The 17418-nt window shown below is 48.5% G+C and overlaps 3 protein-coding genes across 3 annotated transcripts in view; all 3 read right to left on the bottom strand.

The window, feature by feature from the left end:
* The window catches only part of MUC16 (mucin 16, cell surface associated), an 85098-nt gene extending 79115 nt beyond the window's left edge, over nt 1-5983 (bottom strand). The window contains exon 1 of the mRNA XM_066252660.1: nt 4240-5983. Coding sequence (XP_066108757.1) covers nt 4240-5983 — 1744 coding nt within the window. The remainder of the gene's footprint in view (nt 1-4239) is intronic.
* A 301-nt stretch (nt 5984-6284) lies between these two features.
* LOC136319379 (mucin-16-like) lies at nt 6285-9494 on the bottom strand. The gene has a single exon (XM_066252659.1). It carries the CDS (start codon nt 9492-9494, stop codon nt 6285-6287), a length of 3210 nt encoding a protein of 1069 aa, XP_066108756.1.
* Nucleotides 9495-9498: 4 nt separating this feature from the next.
* Nucleotides 9499-15451, bottom strand: LOC136319378 (mucin-16-like). The gene is made up of 2 exons (XM_066252658.1): nt 11611-15451; nt 9499-11546 (listed from the first exon to the last, which is right to left on the bottom strand). Exons 1-2 carry the CDS (start codon nt 15449-15451, stop codon nt 9499-9501), a joined length of 5889 nt encoding a protein of 1962 aa, XP_066108755.1.
* Nucleotides 15452-17418: the final 1967 nt, after the last annotated feature.

Here is a 17418-nt window from a genome sequence, read left to right as displayed (position 1 = left end):
CATACAACAACTCAAAATTTATGGGACACAGAAAAAGCAGTCCTGAGAGGGAAGTTCATAGTATTACAAGCATACCTCAAGAAGCTAGAAAAAGCTCAAATAAACAACTTGATACTGCATCTTAAAGAACTAGAAAAGAAAAGCAAGTAAATCCCAGAGGTAGTAGAAGAAAGGAAATAAAGATCAGAGCAGAAATAAATGACATAGAGGCTAAAGAAACAATACAGAGGATCAATGAAACCAGGAGCTGGTTCTTTGAAAAGGTAAACAAGATCGATGAACCTTTAACCAGACTCACCAAGAAAAAAAGAGAGACGACTCAAATAAATAAAATTAGAAATGAGAGTGGAGAAATAACAACTGACACAACAGAAATACAAAATATTTTATGTAAAAACTAAAAAGAACTGTATGCCAAAAAAACTAGAAAACCTAGATAAAATGGACAAATTCCTTAAAACATATAATCTTTCAAAAATTAATCTGGAAGAATCAGAAAACCTAAACAGACCAATTACAACAAATGAGATTGAAACAGTTATCAAAAAACTCCCCAAAATAAAAGTTCTGGGCCCGATGGCTTCACAAGGGAATTCTACCAAATATTCAAAGAAGAACTAACTCCTATCTTTCTCAAGCTATTTCAAAAAATTCAAGAGGAAGGAAGACTTCCAAGCTCCTTTTATGAGGTGAGCATAATTCTGATTCCAAAACCAGGCAAAGACAACACAAAGAAAGAAAATTATAGGTCAATATTCCCAATGAATTTAGATCCTAAATTCCTCAACAAAATATTAGCAAACCGGATCCAGCAATATATGAAAAAAATCATACACCATGATCAAGTGGGATTTTTTCTGGGGAGGCAAGGCTGGTACAATATTCGCAAATAAATTAATATGATTCATCACATAAACAAAAAGAAGGAGAAAAACCACATGATAATTTTAATAGATGCAGAATAAGCATTTGATAAAATCCAGCATCCATTTATGATCAAAACTCTCAGCCAAGTGGGAATACAAGGAACATACCTCAACATGATAAAGGCCATCTATGACAGGCCCACAACCAACATCATATTCAATGGGCAAAAATTAAAAGCAATCCTCTTAAGATCAGGAACAAGGCAGGGGTGCCCCCTTTCACCACTCTTATTCAACATAGTTCTGGAAGTCCTAGCCACAGCAATCAGACAAGAAGAAGAAATAAAAGGCATCCAAATAGGAAAAGAAGTAGTAAAACTATCATTATTTTCAGATGATATGATATTGTATATAGAAAATCCTAAAGTCTCAGTCAAAAAACTACTGGACCTGATAAATGAATTCAGCAAGGTGGCAGGATATAAAATTAATACTCAGAAATCAGAGGCATTTTTATACACTAACAATGAACTGTCAGAAACAGAAATTAAGGAAGCAATCACCTTCACCATTGCAACAAAAAAATAAAATAAAATACCTAGGAATAAATTTAACCATGGAGATTAAAGACTTGTACTCGGGGCCTGACCAGGTGGTGGTGCAGTGGATAGAGCGTTGGACTGGGATGCGTAAGACCCAGTTTCGAGACCCTGAAGTCACCAACTTGAGCGCGGGCTAATCTAATTTGAGCAAAGCTCACTAGTACCCAAGGTCACTGACTTGAGTAGGGATTACTTGGTCTGCTGAAGGCCCACGGTCAAGGCATATATGAGAAAGCAATCAATGAACAACTAAGGTGTCGCAAAAAAAACTGATGATTGATGCTTCTCATCTCCGTTCTTGTCTGTCTGTCCCTGTCTATCCCTCTCTCTGACTCTCTCTCAGTCTCTGTAAGAAAAAAAAAAGACTTATACTCGGAAAATTATAAAACATTGATAAAAGAAATCAGGGAAGATACAAACAAGTGGAAGCATATACCGTGCTCATGGTTAGGAAGAATAAACATCATTAAAATGTCTATATTACCCAAAGCAATTTATAAATTCAATGCAATACCGATTTAAATACCAATGACTTACTTCAAAGATATAGAACACATATTCTAAAAATTTATATGGAACCAAAAGAGAACAAGAATAGCCTCACAGCAATCTTGAAAAGGAAGAATAAAGTGGGAGGTATCACACTTCCGGATATCAAGTTATACTACAAGGCCATTGTATTAAAGCAGCCTGGCATAAGAACAGGCATATAGATCAATGGAACAGAACTGAGAACCCAGAAATAAACCCACACCTTTATGGACAACTGATATTTGACAAAGGAGGTAATAGCATACATTGGAGTAAAGACAGCCTTTTCAACAAATGGTGTTGGGAAAATTGGACAGCTACTTGCAAAAAAATGAAACTAGACCACCAACTTACACCATTCACAAAAATCAACTCAAAATGGATAAAAGACTTAAATGTAAGCCGTAAAACCATAAGCATCTTAGAAGAAAACATAGGCAGTAAGCTCTCTGACATCTCTTGCAGCAATATATTTGCCGATTTATCTCCACAGGCAAGTGAAATAAAAGACAGGATAAACAAATGGGACTATATCAAACTAAAAAGCTTTTGCACAGCTAAAGACAATAAGAACAGAATAAAAAGACAAACTACACAATGGGAGAATATATTTGACAATACGTCTGATAAGGGGTTAATATCCAAAATTTATAAAGAACTTGTAAAACTCAAAACCAGAAAGACAAACAATCCAATCCAAAAATGGGAAAAAGAAATGAATAAACACTTCTCCAAAGAGGACATACAGATGGCCAATAGGCAGATGAAAAAATGCTCAACATCACTAATCATTAGAGAAATGCAAATTAAAACCACAATGAGATATCATCTCACACCAGTCAGAATGGCGCTTATCAACAAAACAACACAGAATAAGTGCTGGCGAGGATGTGGAGACAAGGGAACCCTCCTGCACTGCTGGTGGGAATGCAGACTGGTGCAGCCACTGTGAAAAACAGTATGGAGATTCCTCAAAAAATTAAAAATTGAACTTCCTTTTGATCCAGGTATCCCACTTTTAGGAATATACCCCAAGAACACCATAGCTCTGTTTGAAAAGAAGAAATGCACCCCATGTTTATGGCAGCACTGTTCACAATAGCAAAGATCTGGAAACAGCCCAAATGTCCATCAGTGGACGAGTGGATTAAAAAGCTTTGGTATATATATATACTATGGAATACTACTCAGCCATAAGAAATGATGACATCGGATCCTTTACAATAACATGGATGGACCTTGATAACATTATACTGAGCAAAATAAGTAAATCAGAAAAAACTAAGAACTATATGATTCCATACAGAGGTGGGACATAAAAATGAGACTCAGAGACATGGACAAGAATGTGGGGTTTATGGGGTTGGGGGTAGGGGAGGGAGGGGATTGGGGGAGGGGAGGGGCACTAAGAAAACCAGTTAGAAGGTGACAAAAGACAATTAGACTTTGGGTGATAGGAATTCAGCATAAGCAAATGTCAAAATAAACTAGAGATGTTTTCTCTGAACATATGTACCCTGAGTTTTCAGTGTCACCCCATTAAAATTAATTTTAAAAAAAGAAACTGACTCACAGGAAGGAGAAAGAACTATCTAAAAGCTTCTCAACAGAGATCACAAAGCCTACTGGAGCCTGGCCCAGGGAGACAGACAGAAAGAAGGGGATTTTTTACTCTCACAGTGAAGCCATGGTGCTGGGTTGTTGAGAATAGCCTGAAATACACAATGCTGAGAGTAGACATTCTAAAGTGATTGATATATGTATGGTGATGCTGCTGCTGCTGCTGAGGAATTACAAAGCGCCTGGCATCCTTTCTCTCATCATGATCAGAATGTGACTTCACACTGTATCATTGCCTTTTACAGAGGAGAAAAACAGAACCTCAGAGATCATGATTTTCCAGGGTCACACAGCTGCTGAGTCATAGTGTCAGAAATCAGAACTAGGTTTGTGTGCATCCTAAACCTGTTAAAAACCACTGTTTATATTCACTTCATAATTGGATTTCAGTGTGGGATCCAAAGTGGAAAGACAGGACAAGAGGGGGAAAGTCCATCTTGGAAGGGTCCTGACCAAGAATACTCTAATTCAGTGGATCTCGGTCTAAGGGAATGTTGGCTGTCACAACTGTGTGTATGTGGAGGGTACTATAAGTGTCTGGTGAGTAAAGGACAGGGATACTGTTAAATATCCTACAACACATGGACAACCCCACAACAAATAATTATCTGGGCCCTTACTTATGAACTGTGTTGAGTGTGGAGAAACTTGAGAAACACTTGTCATCGTTCCAAAGTCCATGGTCTCTGTTATTCTGGTATCCATAATGGGTAATAAAGATGTTCCAACTGTCTGGGTCCAACTTCCTTGATTACTGACCACAACCAAAGGTCCATAAGTAGTGCTACTCTCTGCACCAAGAGTGGTATCTACTGTATTTGAGGTGGTTGGTGGGTAAGTTATCCCATGAAAATCTTGGCTGGTTGAAGAGTCAGTAGTAGTAAAGGTTGAAGAGAACGATGTTGAAGCTGATGAGGGCAGGCTCCTTGCAATGGTAGACAGAGAAGCATACCCAGAACCTGGTTCTGTTTGAGAAAATGGACTGAGAGAGCAGCCTCCAGAATTGGCACATAAAACTCCAGTTGATACTGAGGAAACCATGGCTTCTGATGAAGAGGGTATCAAAGAGTCATCTGACATTGTCCCAACTGAGGACAGAATATCAGTGTCAGCAGTACTGGGATTTTTCAAAAGATGAGGAGACAGAGAAGGGGAAGGTACATGTGGGGATAGAGCTGGGCTAAATTTCAAGGCTGTAACTATCAAATTAGAACGAGAAGTCAGAGGCAAAAGTGGCAATGTCTGCAATGTTGAGGTTGAAAAGGACAGAGGCACTGATGTAGAGACAGTGGTCGACTCTACGGAAGAAGAAGTAGCCAAAGGGAATGCCACCTGAGAGGATTCAGAAGATATTGAAACAAGAGAATCTAATTGATGCCAAGAACTGGAGGGCCTTATTTTGGTCACAGCTGTGTTGGCGGGAAGGAAAGATGCCCTTGTGTCTGTGGAGGCTTCAGAAGTGGTCAGTGTGTCGACCATAGTGGAGTCCCTCACAGTTGGAAGAAACTGGACTCTAGGACCCAAGCTTACGCCCACCATGTGTGGGCTGGACAGCAGGCCAGGATCCCGAAGTGATGTCATGGAAGAAAGAGAGGTGGGGCCACTTTCTGGTTTTGTGGGAGAAACGAGAGGAGGTGAGGTTGTGTCCAGAACATGGTTCAGTGAAGGAGAGCTGCTTTCCTCTACCAAGAAAGGACTTGTCCTTGACACACCCTCAGGACCCCTACCCATGAGAGTTGTCACTTCTGCATGGGTGAAACTTGGAGTGACAGCTGAGGAAGTCGCTGGATGGGAGGTTGTGGTCGATATGTCCAGGAAAGTGGTGTCCTGTGATGTAGCCTCAAGCTGACCCATAGGCGTGGTGAGGGTCCCCTTTGCAAGCTCTGTCCTGGTAGAGGAAGTAGAGAGCCAGGCCGTTGCCGTGGGCATGTCTGGTGTCACAGTGGAGGTAGCAGGGCCTGAATAAGACATCTTGCTGGAGGAGCTTTCCTCAGTCTTAGGGAAGTTGGTCACTTTCTCAAGGGGCATTTCAGAATAGTCAGTGATTGTCTCCGTGGCTGAGGCCAAAGGCTGGGAGGTGCTGGTCTCTCTCATTCCAGGGGTCACGAAGGATGCTGACTCCATCTCAAATCCTGTAGTGTCAGAAGAGCCTGTCACTGGTGTGGAAGTGGTGGTTTCCATTTGGATAAAAGAGGGAACCACTGGAGAAGAGATTCTCGATGGCTTTGTACTAACAGAAAATGAAAAATATGTTTTCTGCCCAAAGCCGGTGGTTCCCACATTGCTTACAGCTCTGTTGGTCACAAGGGGAGTTGCCCTTCTCTCTGTGGAGGATTCAGAAGTGGCCGGTGTATCAACACCCATGCTGTTCCTCAAAGTAGGAGGTACTGGGCTGCAGGACCTGAGCTTGTGCCCAAGATGTGTGATGTGGTCAGCAGACCAGTGGCCGGAAGTGAGGTCCTGAAAGAAGAGTAGGTGAGGCCACTCTCTAGTTTTGTGGGAGAAACTGAAGGAGGTGAGGTTGTGGCCAGAATGGACTCCAAAGAGGAAGAGCTGCTTCGCTCCACCAAAGAAGGACTTGTCATTAACACATCCTCAGGACCTGTGCTCATGAGAGTTGTCATCTCTGCTTGTGGAAAACTTGGAATGAAAGCCGACGGAGTTGCTATCCGGAGGTGATGGGTGAGGTTTTCAGGGGAGTTGTGCCCTGTAATGTAGCCCCAGACTGACCTGTAGGAGTGGTGAAGGTCCTCTCTGCAGGTTCTCTTATAGTAGATGAGGTAGAGAGCTCGGTTGTTGCTGAGGTCATTTCTGGTGTCACTGTTGAGAAAGTGGGGACTGAAAAGAATGTCCTTCTAGAGGAGCTGTCCTCAATCCTGGGGGTGTAGGTAGCACCGTTGGAGGGCACTTTGGAGGTGTCAATGATTGTTTCCATGGCTGAGCCCAATGGTTGGAAGGTGCTTGGTCTGGTAGCTGTGGATGATGCTGACTCTGTCTCAAATCCTGTAGTGTCAGAGGAGCCTGGTGCTGGTGTGGAAATGGAGGTTTTCATTTGAATGGAAGGTAGAACCACTGATAAGGAGACTCCGGATGGCCCTGAGTCAAGAGGGAAAGAGGAATATGTGTTATGTTCAGATCTGATGGTCCCCACGTTGGTCCCAACTCTGTTGGTAGCAAAAGGAGTTGCTCCTGTGTCTGTGGAGACTTCAGAAATAGCTGGTGTGTCAACTACCTGGTGTTCCTCACTGTTGGAGGTGACTGGGCCAAAGAACCCAAGCTTGTGCCCAACATGTGTGTGGCAGTCAGCAGGCCAGGAGCCCAAAGTGAGGTGACAGGAGAAGAGGAGGTGGAGCCACACTCTGGTTTTCTTGGAGAAACTGTAGGAGGTGAGGATGTGGCCAAAATGGATTCCTGCGAGGAAGAGCTGCTCTGCTCCAACAAAGAAGGGACTTGTCCTTGACACAGTCTCAGGACCTGTGCTCATGAAAGATGTCACTTCTGCGTGGGTTAAAGTTGGAGTGACAGCCGAGGGAGTAGCCGGGGAGGAGGCCGTGGTTGATGAGGCCAAGGGAGGGGTGTTTCGTGATGTAGCCCCAGGGGAAGCCGTCGGCATGGTGAGGGTCCTCTCTGCAGGTTCTGACCTTGTGGATGAGGTAGGGAGCCTGGCCGTTGGCTTGGGCAAGTCTGGTGTCATCGTAGAGAAAGCAGGGCCTGAATAAAACTTGCTCCTTGAAGAGCTTTTCTCCATTCTGGGGATGTCAGTCACACCCTCAGGGGGCACTTGGGAAGAGCTGGTGATTGTCTCCGTGGCTGAGCGCATAGGCTGGGAGGTGCTTGTTTCCCTCTGCCCAGAGGTTGAGGTCAATGCTGACTCTGTTTCAAACCCTGTAGTGTCAGAGGAGCCAGGCACTGTTGGGGAAACAGTGGTTTCCCTTTGGATAGAAGAGGGAACCACTGGTGAAGAGATTCTGAATGGCCCTGTGCCAGTGGGGACAGAGGAATATGTTTCCTGTCCAGAGCTGCTGGTTCCCACATTGGTCACAGCCTTATTCTTGGCAAGAGTTGTTGCCCCTGTGTCTGTAGATGTTTCAGAAGTGGCTGGTGTGTCGACTGCCGTGCTGTCCCTCACAGTAGGAGGTGACAGTGATCCAGGACCCAAGCTTGAGTCCAACAAGTATGAAGCGGTCAGGTGGCCAGTGGCCGGAAGTGAGGTGATGGGAGAAGGGGAGGAGGAGCCACTCTCTGGTATTCTTGGAGAAACTGAAGGAGGTGAGATTGTGGCTGGAAGAGACTCCAGTGAGGAAGAGCTGCTTTGCTTCACCGAGAGAGGACTTGTCCTTGACACATACTCAGGACTTCGGCTCATGAAAGATGTCACCTCTGTTTCGGTGACACTTGAAATGACAGCTGAGGGAGTCACTGGCCCGTAGTTAATAGCTGATGTGTCTAGGGGAGTGGTGTCCTGTGATTCAATCCTGGAATGACCAGTAGGTGCAGTGAGGGCCCTCTCCACAGGCTCTGTCCTGGAGAAAGAGGTAGGAAGCCAGGCCATTGCTGTTGGAATTTCTGATGTCACCGTGGAGAAAGCAGGTCTTGAAAGAGACGTCCTGATGGAGCTGTCCTCCATCCTGGGGATGTTGGTCACGCCCTCAGAGAGCACTTTGGAAGAGCTGGTGATTGTCTCCTTGGCTGAGCCCAAGGACTGGCTGGTGCTGGTCTCCCTCATTCCGGCAGTCATAGAGGATGCTGACTCTGTCTCAAATCCTGTAGTGTCAGAAGAACCGGGTACTGGTGTGGAAACAGTTGCTTCCATTTGGATGTTAGAGGGAACCACTGGTGAAGAGACTGGGGATGGTCCTGTGCCAGGAGGGAAAGACGAATGTGTTTCATGTCTAGAGCTTGTGGTTCCCACATTGGTCAAAGCTGTGCTGGTGGCAAAAAAAGTAGTGCCTGTGTCTACGGAGGGTTCAGAAGTGTCCGGTGTGTCAGCGACAGTGGTGTCCCTCACTGTTGGAGGTGACTGGGCCCAAGAACTCAGGCTTGTGCCCAACATGTCTGTGGCAGTCAGCTGGTGAGGAGCCAGAAGTGAGGTGATGGGAGCATGGGAGGTGGGGCCACTTTCTGGATTTGTCGGAGAAACTGGAGGAGGTAAGTTTGTTGCCAGAACGGATTCCTGCGAGGAAGAGCTGCTTTGCACCACCAAGGAAGAATTTGTCCTAGACAAATCCTCAGAACCTCTGCTCATGAGAGTCGTCTCCTCTGCGTGGGTGAAACTTGGAGTTACAGCCAAGAAAGTAAGTGGGAGGGAGGCCATGGCTGATGTGTCCAGCTGAGCGGTGATCTGTGATGTAACCCCAGGGAGACCTGTAGGGGTGGTGACAGTCCTCTCTGTGGGCTCCGTCCTGGTGGAAGAAGTAGAAAGACTGGCCATTGTTTTGGGCATGTCTTGTGTCACAGTGGAAAAAGCAGGGCCTGAATAAAACATCCTGCTTGAGGAGCTGTTCTCAGTCCCAGGGATGTTGGTCGCTTTCTCGGGGGGCACTTCAGAAGAGCCGGTGATTTTCTCTGTGGCTGAGCCCAATGGCGGGGGGGTGCTGGGCTCCCTCGGTTCGGGGGTCATGGATGATGCTGAATCTGTTACAAATCTTGCAGAGTCAGAAGAGCCTGTCACTGGTGTGGAAATGGTAGTTGCCATTTGGATGAAAGAGGGCACCCCCGGAGAAGAGACACTGGAAGACTTGCCAGCAGGGACCGAAAAATATGTTTTCTGCCCGGAGCCGGTGGCCCCCACATTAGTTACAGCTCTGTTGGTCACAAGGAGAGTTGCTCCTCTCTCTGTGAAAGCTTCAGAAGTGGCTGGTGTGTAAACTACCATGCTGTCACTCACAGTTGGTGGTGACTGGGCTGTAAGACCTGAGCTTGTGCGGAAAATGTGTGAGGCAGTCAGCTGGTCCTGGGCCAGAAGTGAGGTCCAAGGAGAATGGGAGGTGGGGGCACTCTGTGGTTTTGTGGGTGACACTAAAGGAGGTGAATTTGTCCAGAATGTACTCCGAGGAGGAAGAGCTGCTTTGCTCCACCAAAGAAGGACTTGTCCTTGACACATACTTAGCACCTGTGCTCATGAAAGATGTCACTTCTGTGTGGGTTAAAGTTGGAGTGACAGCTGAAGGAGTAGCCGGGAACGAGGCCGTGGTTGATGAGTCTAACCATGATGTAGCCCCAGGGGAACCTGTCGGCATGGTGAGGGTCCTCTCTGCAGGTTCTGACCTTGTGGATGAGGTAGAGAGCCTGGCCGTTGGCTTGGGCATGTCTGATGTCATCGTGGAGAAAGCAGGGCCTGAATAAAACTTGCTCCTTGAAGAGCTTTTCTCCATTCTGGGGATGTCAGTCACACCCTCAGGGGGCACTTGGGAAGAGCTGGTGATTGTCTCCGTGGCTGAGCGCATAGGCTGGGAGGTGCTTGTTTCCCTCTGTCCGGAGGTCGAGGTCAATGCTGACTCTGTTTCAAACCCTGTAGTGTCAGAGGAGCCAGGCACTGTTGGGGAAACGGTGGTTTCCCTTTGGATAGAAGAGGGAACCACTGGTGAAGAGATTCTGGATGGCCCTGTGCCAGAGGGGACAGAGGAATATATTTCCTGTCCAGAGCTGCTGGTTCCCACATTGGTCACAGCCTTATTCTTGGCAAGAGTTGTTGCCCCTGTGTCTGTAGATGTTTCAGAAGTGGCTGGTGTGTCTACTACTGTGCTGTCCCTCACAGTAGGAGGTGACTGGGCTCCAGGACCCAAGCTTGTACCCAACAAGTGTGAAGCGGTCAGTTGGACAGTGGCCGGAAGTGAGGTGACTGAAGAAGGGGAGGAGGAGCCACTCTCTGGTATTCTTGGAGAAACTGAAGGAGGTGAGATTGTGTCCAGAACATGGTTCAGTGAAGGAGAGCTGCTTTCCTCTACCAAGAAAGGACTTGTCTTTGACACATCCTCAGAACCTTTGCTCATGAGAGTTGTCACATCTACATGGGTAAAACTTGGCGTGACAGCTGAGGAAGTCGCTGGATGGGAGGTTGTGGTCGATATGTCCAGGAAAGTGGTGTCCTGTGATGTAGCCTCAAGCTGACCCATAGGCGTGGTGAGGGTCCCCTTTGCAAGCTCTGTCCTGGTAGAGGAAGTAGAGAGCCAGGCCGTTGCCGTGGGCATGTCTGGTGTCACAGTGGAGGTAGCAGGGCCTGAATAAGACATCTTGCTGGAGGAGCTTTCCTCAGTCTTAGGGAAGTTGGTCACTTTCTCAAGGGGCATTTCAAAATAGTCAGTGATTGTCTCCGTGGCAGAGGCCAAAGGCTGGGAGGTGCTGGTCTCTCTCATTCCAGGGGACACGAAGGATGCTGACTCCATCTCAAATCCTGTAGTGTCAGAAGAGCCTGTCACTGGTGTGGAAGTGGTGGTTTCCATTTGGATAAAAGAGGGAACCACTGGAGAAGAGATTCTCGATGGCTTTGTACTAACAGAAAATGAAAAATATGTTTTCTGCCCAAAGCCGGTGGTTCCCACATTGCTTACAGCTCTGTTGGTCACAAGGGGAGTTGCCCTTCTCTCTGTGGAGGATTCAGAAGTGGCCGGTGTATCAACACCCATGCTGTTCCTCAAAGTAGGAGGTGACTGGGCTGCAGGACCTGAGCTTGTGCCCAAGATGTGTGATGTGGTCAGCAGACCAGTGGCCGGAAGTGAGGTCCTGAAAGAAGAGTAGGTGAGGCCACTCTCTAGTTTTGTGGGAGAAACTGAAGGAGGTGAGGTTGTGGCCAGAATGGACTCCAAAGAGGAAGAGCTGCTTCGCTCCACCAAAGAAGGACTTGTCATTAACACATCCTCAGGACCTGTGCTCATGAGAGTTGTCATCTCTGCTTGTGGAAAACTTGGAATGAAAGCCGACGGAGTTGCTATGGGAGGTTATGGGTGACGTTTTCAGGGCAGTTGTGTCCTGTGATGTAGCCCCAAACTGACCTGTAGGAGTGGTGAAGGTCCTCTCTGCAGGTTCTCTTATAGTGGATGAAGTAGAGAGCTCAGTTGTTGCTGAGGTCATTTCTGGTGTCACTGTTGAGAAAGCGGGGACTGAAAAGAATGTCCTTCTAGAGGAGCTGTCCTCAATCCTGGGGGTGTAGGTAGCACCCTTGGAGGGCACTTTGGAGGTGTCAGTGATTGTTTCCATGGCTGAGCCCAATGGTTGGAAGGTGCTTGGTCTGGTAGCTGTGGATGATGCTGACTCTGTCTCAAATCCTGTAGTGTCAGAGGAGCCTGGCACTGGTGTGGAAATGGAGGTTTTCATTTGGATGGAAGGTAGAACCACTGAAAAGGAGACTCCGGATGGCCCTGAGTCAAGAGGGAAAGAGGAATATGTGTTATGTTCAGATCTGATGGTCCCCACGTTGGTCCCAACTCTGTTGGTAGCAAAAGGAGTTGCTCCTGTGTCTGTGGAGACTTCAGAAATAGCTGGTGTGTCAACTACCCTGGTGTTCCTCACTGTTGGAGGTGACTGGGCCAAAGAACCCAAGCTTGTGCCCAACATATGTGTGGCAGTCAGCAGGCCAGGAGCCCAAAGTGAGGTGACAGGAGAAGAGGAGGTGGAGCCACACTCTGGTTTTCTTGGAGAAACTGTAGGAGGTGAGGATGTGGCCAAAATGGATTCCTGCGAGGAAGAGCTGCTCTGCTCCAACAAAGAAGGACTTGTACTTGACACAGTCTCAGGACCTGTGCTCATGAAAGATGTCGCTTCTGCGTGGGTTAAAGTTGGAGTGACACCCAAGGGAGTAGACAGGGAGGAGGCCGTGGTTGATGAGTCCAAGGGAGGGGTGTTCCGTGATGTAGCCCCAGGGGAACCTGTAGGCATGGTGAGGGTCCTCTCTGCAGGTTCTGACCTTGTGGATGAGGTAGGGAGCCTGGCCGTTGGCTTGGGCAAGTCTGGTGTCATCGTAGAGAAAGCAGAGCCTGAATAAAACTTGCTCCTTGAAGAGCTTTTCTCCATTCTGGGGATGTCAGTCACACCCTCAGGGGGCACTTGGGAAGAGCTGGTGATTGTCTCCGTGGCTGAGCGCATAGGCTGGGAGGTGCTTGTTTCCCTCTGCCCAGAGGTTGAGGTCAATGCTGACTCTGTTTCAAACCCTGTAGTGTCAGAGGAGCCAGGCACTGTTGGGGAAACGGTGGTTTCCCTTTGGATAGAAGAGGGAACCACTGGTGAAGAGATTCTGAATGGCCCTGTGCCAGTGGGGACAGAGGAATATGTTTCCTGTCCAGAGCTGCTGGTTCCCACATTGGTCACAGCCTTATTCTTGGCAAGAGTTGTTGCCCCTGTGTCTGTAGATGTTTCAGAAGTGGCTGGTGTGTCGACTGCCGTGCTGTCCCTCACAGTAGGAGGTGACAGTGCTCCAGGACCCAAGCTTGAGTCCAACAAGTATGAAGCGGTCAGGTGGCCAGTGGCCGGAAGTGAGGTGATGGGAGAAGGGGAGGAGGAGCCACTCTCTGGTATTCTTGGAGAAACTGAAGGAGGTGAGATTGTGGCTGGAAGAGACTCCAGTGAGGAAGAGCTGCTTTGCTTCACCGAGAGAGGACTTGTCCTTGACACATACTCAGGACTTCGGCTCATGAAAGATGTCACCTCTGTTTCGGTGACACTTGAAATGACAGCTGAGGGAGTCACTGGCCCGTAGTTAATAGCTGATGTGTCTAGGGGAGTGGTGTCCTGTGATTCAATCCTGGAATGACCAGTAGGTGCAGTGAGGGCCCTCTCCACAGGCTCTGTCCTGGAGAAAGAGGTAGGAAGCCAGGCCATTGCTGTTGGAATTTCTGATGTCACCGTGGAGAAAGCAGGTCTTGAAAGAGACGTCCTGATGGAGCTGTCCTCCATCCTGGGGATGTTGGTCACGCCCTCAGAGAGCACTTTGGAAGAGCTGGTGATTGTCTCCTTGGCTGAGCCCAAGGGCTGGCTGGTGCTGGTCTCCCTCATTCCGGCAGTCATAGAGGATGCTGACTCTGTCTCAAATCCTGTAGTGTCAGAAGAACTGGGTACTAGTGTGGAAACAGTTGCTTCCATTTGGATGTTAGAGGGAACCACTGGTGAAGAGACTGGGGATGGTCCTGTGCCAGGAGGGAAAGACGAATGTGTTTCATGTCTAGAGCTTGTGGTTCCCACATTGGTCAAAGCTGTGCTGGTGGCAAAAAAAGTAGTGCCTGTGTCTACGGAGGGTTCAGAAGTGTCCGGTGTGTCAACGACAGTGGTGTCCCTCACTGTTGGAGGTGACTGGGCCCAAGAACTCAGGCTTGTGCCCAACATGTCTGTGGCAGTCAGCTGGTGAGGAGCCAGAAGTGAGGTGATGGGAGCATGGGAGGTGGGGCCACTTTCTGGATTTGTCAGAGAAACTGGAGGAGGTAAGTTTGTTGCCAGAACGGATTCCTGCGAGGAAGAGCTGCTTTGCACCACCAAGGAAGAATTTGTCCTAGACAAATCCTCAGAACCTCTTCTCATGAGAGTCGTCTCCTCTGCGTGGGTGAAACTTGGAGTTACAGCCAAGAAAGTAAGTGGGAGGGAGGCCATGGCTGATGTGTCCAGCTGAGCGGTGATCTGTGATGTAACCCCAGGGAGACCTGTAGGGGTGGTGACAGTCCTCTCTGTGGGCTCCGTCCTGGTGGAAGAAGTAGAAAGACTGGCCATTGTTTTGGGCATGTCTTGTGTCACAGTGGAAAAAGCAGGGCCTGAATAAAACATCCTGCTTGAGGAGCTGTTCTCAGTCCCAGGGATGTTGGTCGCTTTCTCGGGGGGCACTTCAGAAGAGCCGGTGATTTTCTCTGTGGCTGAGCCCAATGGCGGGGGGGTGCTGGGCTCCCTCGGTTCGGGGGTCATGGATGATGCTGAATCTGTTACAAATCTTGCAGAGTCAGAAGAGCCTGTCACTGGTGTGGAAATGGTAGTTGCCGTTTGGATGAAAGAGGGCACCCCCAGAGAAGAGACACTGGAAGACCTTCCAGCAGGGACCGAAAAATATGTTTTCTGCCCGGAGCCGGTGGCCCCCACATTAGTTACAGCTCTGTTGGTCACAAGGAGAGTTGCTCCTCTCTCTGTGAAAGCTTCAGAAGTGGCTGGTGTGTAAACTACCATGCTGTCACTCACAGTTGGTGGTGACTGGGTTGTAAGACCTGAGCTTGTGCGGAAAATGTGTGAGGCAGTCAGCTGGTCCTGGGCCAGAAGTGAGGTCCAAGGAGAATGGGAGGTGGGGGCACTCTGTGGTTTTGTGGGTGACACTAAAGGAGGTGAATTTGTGTCCAGAATGTACTCCGAGGAGGAAGAGCTGCTTTGCTCCACCAAAGAAGGACTTGTCCTTGACACATACTTAGCACCTGTGTTCATGAAAGATGTCACTTCTGTGTGGGTTAAAGTTGGAGTGACAGCTGAAGGAGTAGCCGGGAATGAGGCCGTGGTTGATGGGTCCAGCATAGGGGTGCCCCTTGAGGTCGGTGTAAAGGGACCTGTAGGCATGGTGCAAGGCCTATCCACCGGCTCTGTCCTGGTGGAAGAGGTAGGGAGCGTGGCTGCTGCCTTGGGCATGTCTGGTGTCACTGTGGAGGAAGCCGGGACTGAAAAGGATGTCCTTTTCGAGGAGCTGTTCTCAATTCCGGGGATGTCGGTCCCACCCTCGGGGGATACTATGTAGAAGCTGGTGATTGTCTCTTTGGTGCCCAATGATTGGGACATACTGGTCTCCCTCATTCCAGTAGTTGTGGAGGATGCTGACTCTGTCTCAAATCCTGTAGTGTCAGAAGAGCTTGGCACTGGTGTGGAAATGGTGGTTTCCATTTGGATGTTAGAGGGAACCACTGGTGAAGAGACTGTGGATGGTCCTGTGCCAGGAGGGAAAGAGGAATGTGTTTTGTGTCTAGAGCTGATGGTTCCCACATTGGCCACAGCTGTGTAGGTGGGAAAAAAAGTTGCTCCTGTGTCTTTGGAGGGTTCAGAAGTATCCTGTGTGTCAATGACAGTCGTGTCCCTCACAGTTGGATGTGACTGGGCCCAAGAACCCAAGCTTGTGTCCAAGAGGTTGAGAGGCGGTCAGCAGTGAGGAGGCCAGAAGTGCAGGGTGATGGGAGCATGGGAGGTGGGGCTGCTTTCTGGGTTTGCTGGAGAAACTGGAGGAGGTAAGTTTGCTGCCAGAACAGATTCCTGTGAGCTGCTTTGCACCACCAAGGAAGAATTTGTCCTAGACAAATCCTCAGGACCTCTGCTCATGAGAGTTGTCTCCTCTGTGTGGGTAAAACTTGGAGTGTCAGCCGGGGAAGTAAGTGGGAGGGAGGCCAAGGTTGATGTGTCCAAATGACCGGTGACATTTGATGCAGCCCCAGAGGGACCTGAAGGCGTGGTGACACTCCTCTCTGTAGGTTCTGTCCTGGGCGAAGAGGTAGTGAGCCTGGCCGTTGCCTTGGGCATGTCCTGTGTCACAGTGAAGGGAACAGGACCTGAATAGAACATCCTGCTTGAGGAGCTGTTCTCATTCCTGGGGATGTTGGTCGCTTTCTCAGGGGACACTTCCGAGGAGCTGGTGATTTTTTCTGTTGCCGATCCCAACAGCTGGGAGGAGCTGGTCTCCCTCAGGTCCTGGGGGTCATGGAAGATACTGACTCTGTTTTCAAGGTCCTGTAGTGTCCAGAAGAGCCACGCCACTGGTGTTGGAAATTGTCGGTTACACTTTGGGATGAAGAAGGTACCCCACTGAAGAAGAGTCACTAGAAGACCTACCCAAGCCAGGATTTGAAAAAATATGTTGCCTGCCCGAAGCTGGTGCTGGTCCATCATTGCTTACTAGCTCTGTTTGTCACAAGGTCGTTGGCCCTCCTCTGAGTAAATACTACGGAAGTGCCCGGTGTGTCAACTACCCACGCTGTCCACTCAACCCCCCCCCCCTGGCGGTGGACTGGGCTGCAAAGAACTTGAGCTTAGTGCCCAATATGTTGTGAGGAGGTCACAGCAAGCCTGGTGCTGCAATTGAGGTCCAGAGGGAAGGGGAGGTGGGGCCACTCTCGTGGATTTTCCTGGAGTAATTGAAGGAGGTGAACTTGTGGTCTGAATAGACTCCAAGGATGAAGAGCTACTTTGCTCCACCAAGGAAGGACTTGTCCATGATACATCATGGGGACCTCATGCTCATGAGAGTTGTCTCCTCTGCGTGGGTATTAAACTAGGATTGATAGCAAAGGTTGTCGCTTTCAAGGAGGCCATGCGTAAAGTGTGTAGGAAAGTGGTGCTCTGAGATGCAGCCCCAGTGGGACCAGAAGGTGTGATGAGAGGTCCTCTCCACCAGCTCTGTCCTGGTGGATGAGTAGGAAGCCTGGCCGTTGCATGGGCATGTCTTGTGTCACCCACGAATGTAGCAGGACCTGGAATAAAACGTCTTTCTGGAGGAAGTTTCCTCCACCTTGGGGTTGTCGGTCGCATCCTCATGGGGCACTTCAGAAGAGGATAGTGATTGTCTCCATGTCCGAGCCCAGAGGCGGGCGGGGTTGTTGGTTGTTCTTCAGTTTGGGGTTCATTGGATGATGCTGACTCTGTCTCAGAACCTGTAGTGTCAGAGGAGCCAGCGTTCTGGTGTGGAAATGTGTGATTTTCCTTTGGATGGAAGAGGCGAACTCTTGGAGAGTAAAACTGACTGGATGGCCCAGTGCCAAAGAATGACTGAGAATGTGATTTATTTCGTAGAAGCTGTTTGCCTCCCACCATAGGACAAAGCTGTGCTTGTAGGCCAAAACGAGTTGCCCCCGTTTCGTTGGGAG

The sequence above is a fragment of the Saccopteryx bilineata genome, chromosome 1, assembly GCF_036850765.1.
Source record: "Saccopteryx bilineata isolate mSacBil1 chromosome 1, mSacBil1_pri_phased_curated, whole genome shotgun sequence".
Classification (NCBI taxonomy): Eukaryota; Metazoa; Chordata; class Mammalia; order Chiroptera; family Emballonuridae; genus Saccopteryx; species Saccopteryx bilineata.
The sequence above is the reverse complement of the archived record's forward strand: the minus strand, read 5'-3'. Positions and strand labels throughout refer to the sequence as shown.

What these genes read in the sequence shown, in the direction of transcription:
- LOC136319379 (XM_066252659.1), bottom strand. Translation starts at nt 9,494, where the DNA reads ATGGTAGTTTACACACCAGCCACTTCTGAAGCTTTCACAGAGAGAGGA.
- LOC136319378 (XM_066252658.1), bottom strand. Translation starts at nt 15,451, where the DNA reads ATGGAAACCACCATTTCCACACCAGTGCCAAGCTCTTCTGACACTACA. An exon ending in GACCTTCACCACTCCTACAG is followed by an intron (nt 11,547 to 11,610) that starts GTCAGTTTGGGG and finishes AACCTCCCATAG; the next exon opens with CAACTCCGTCGGCTTTCATT.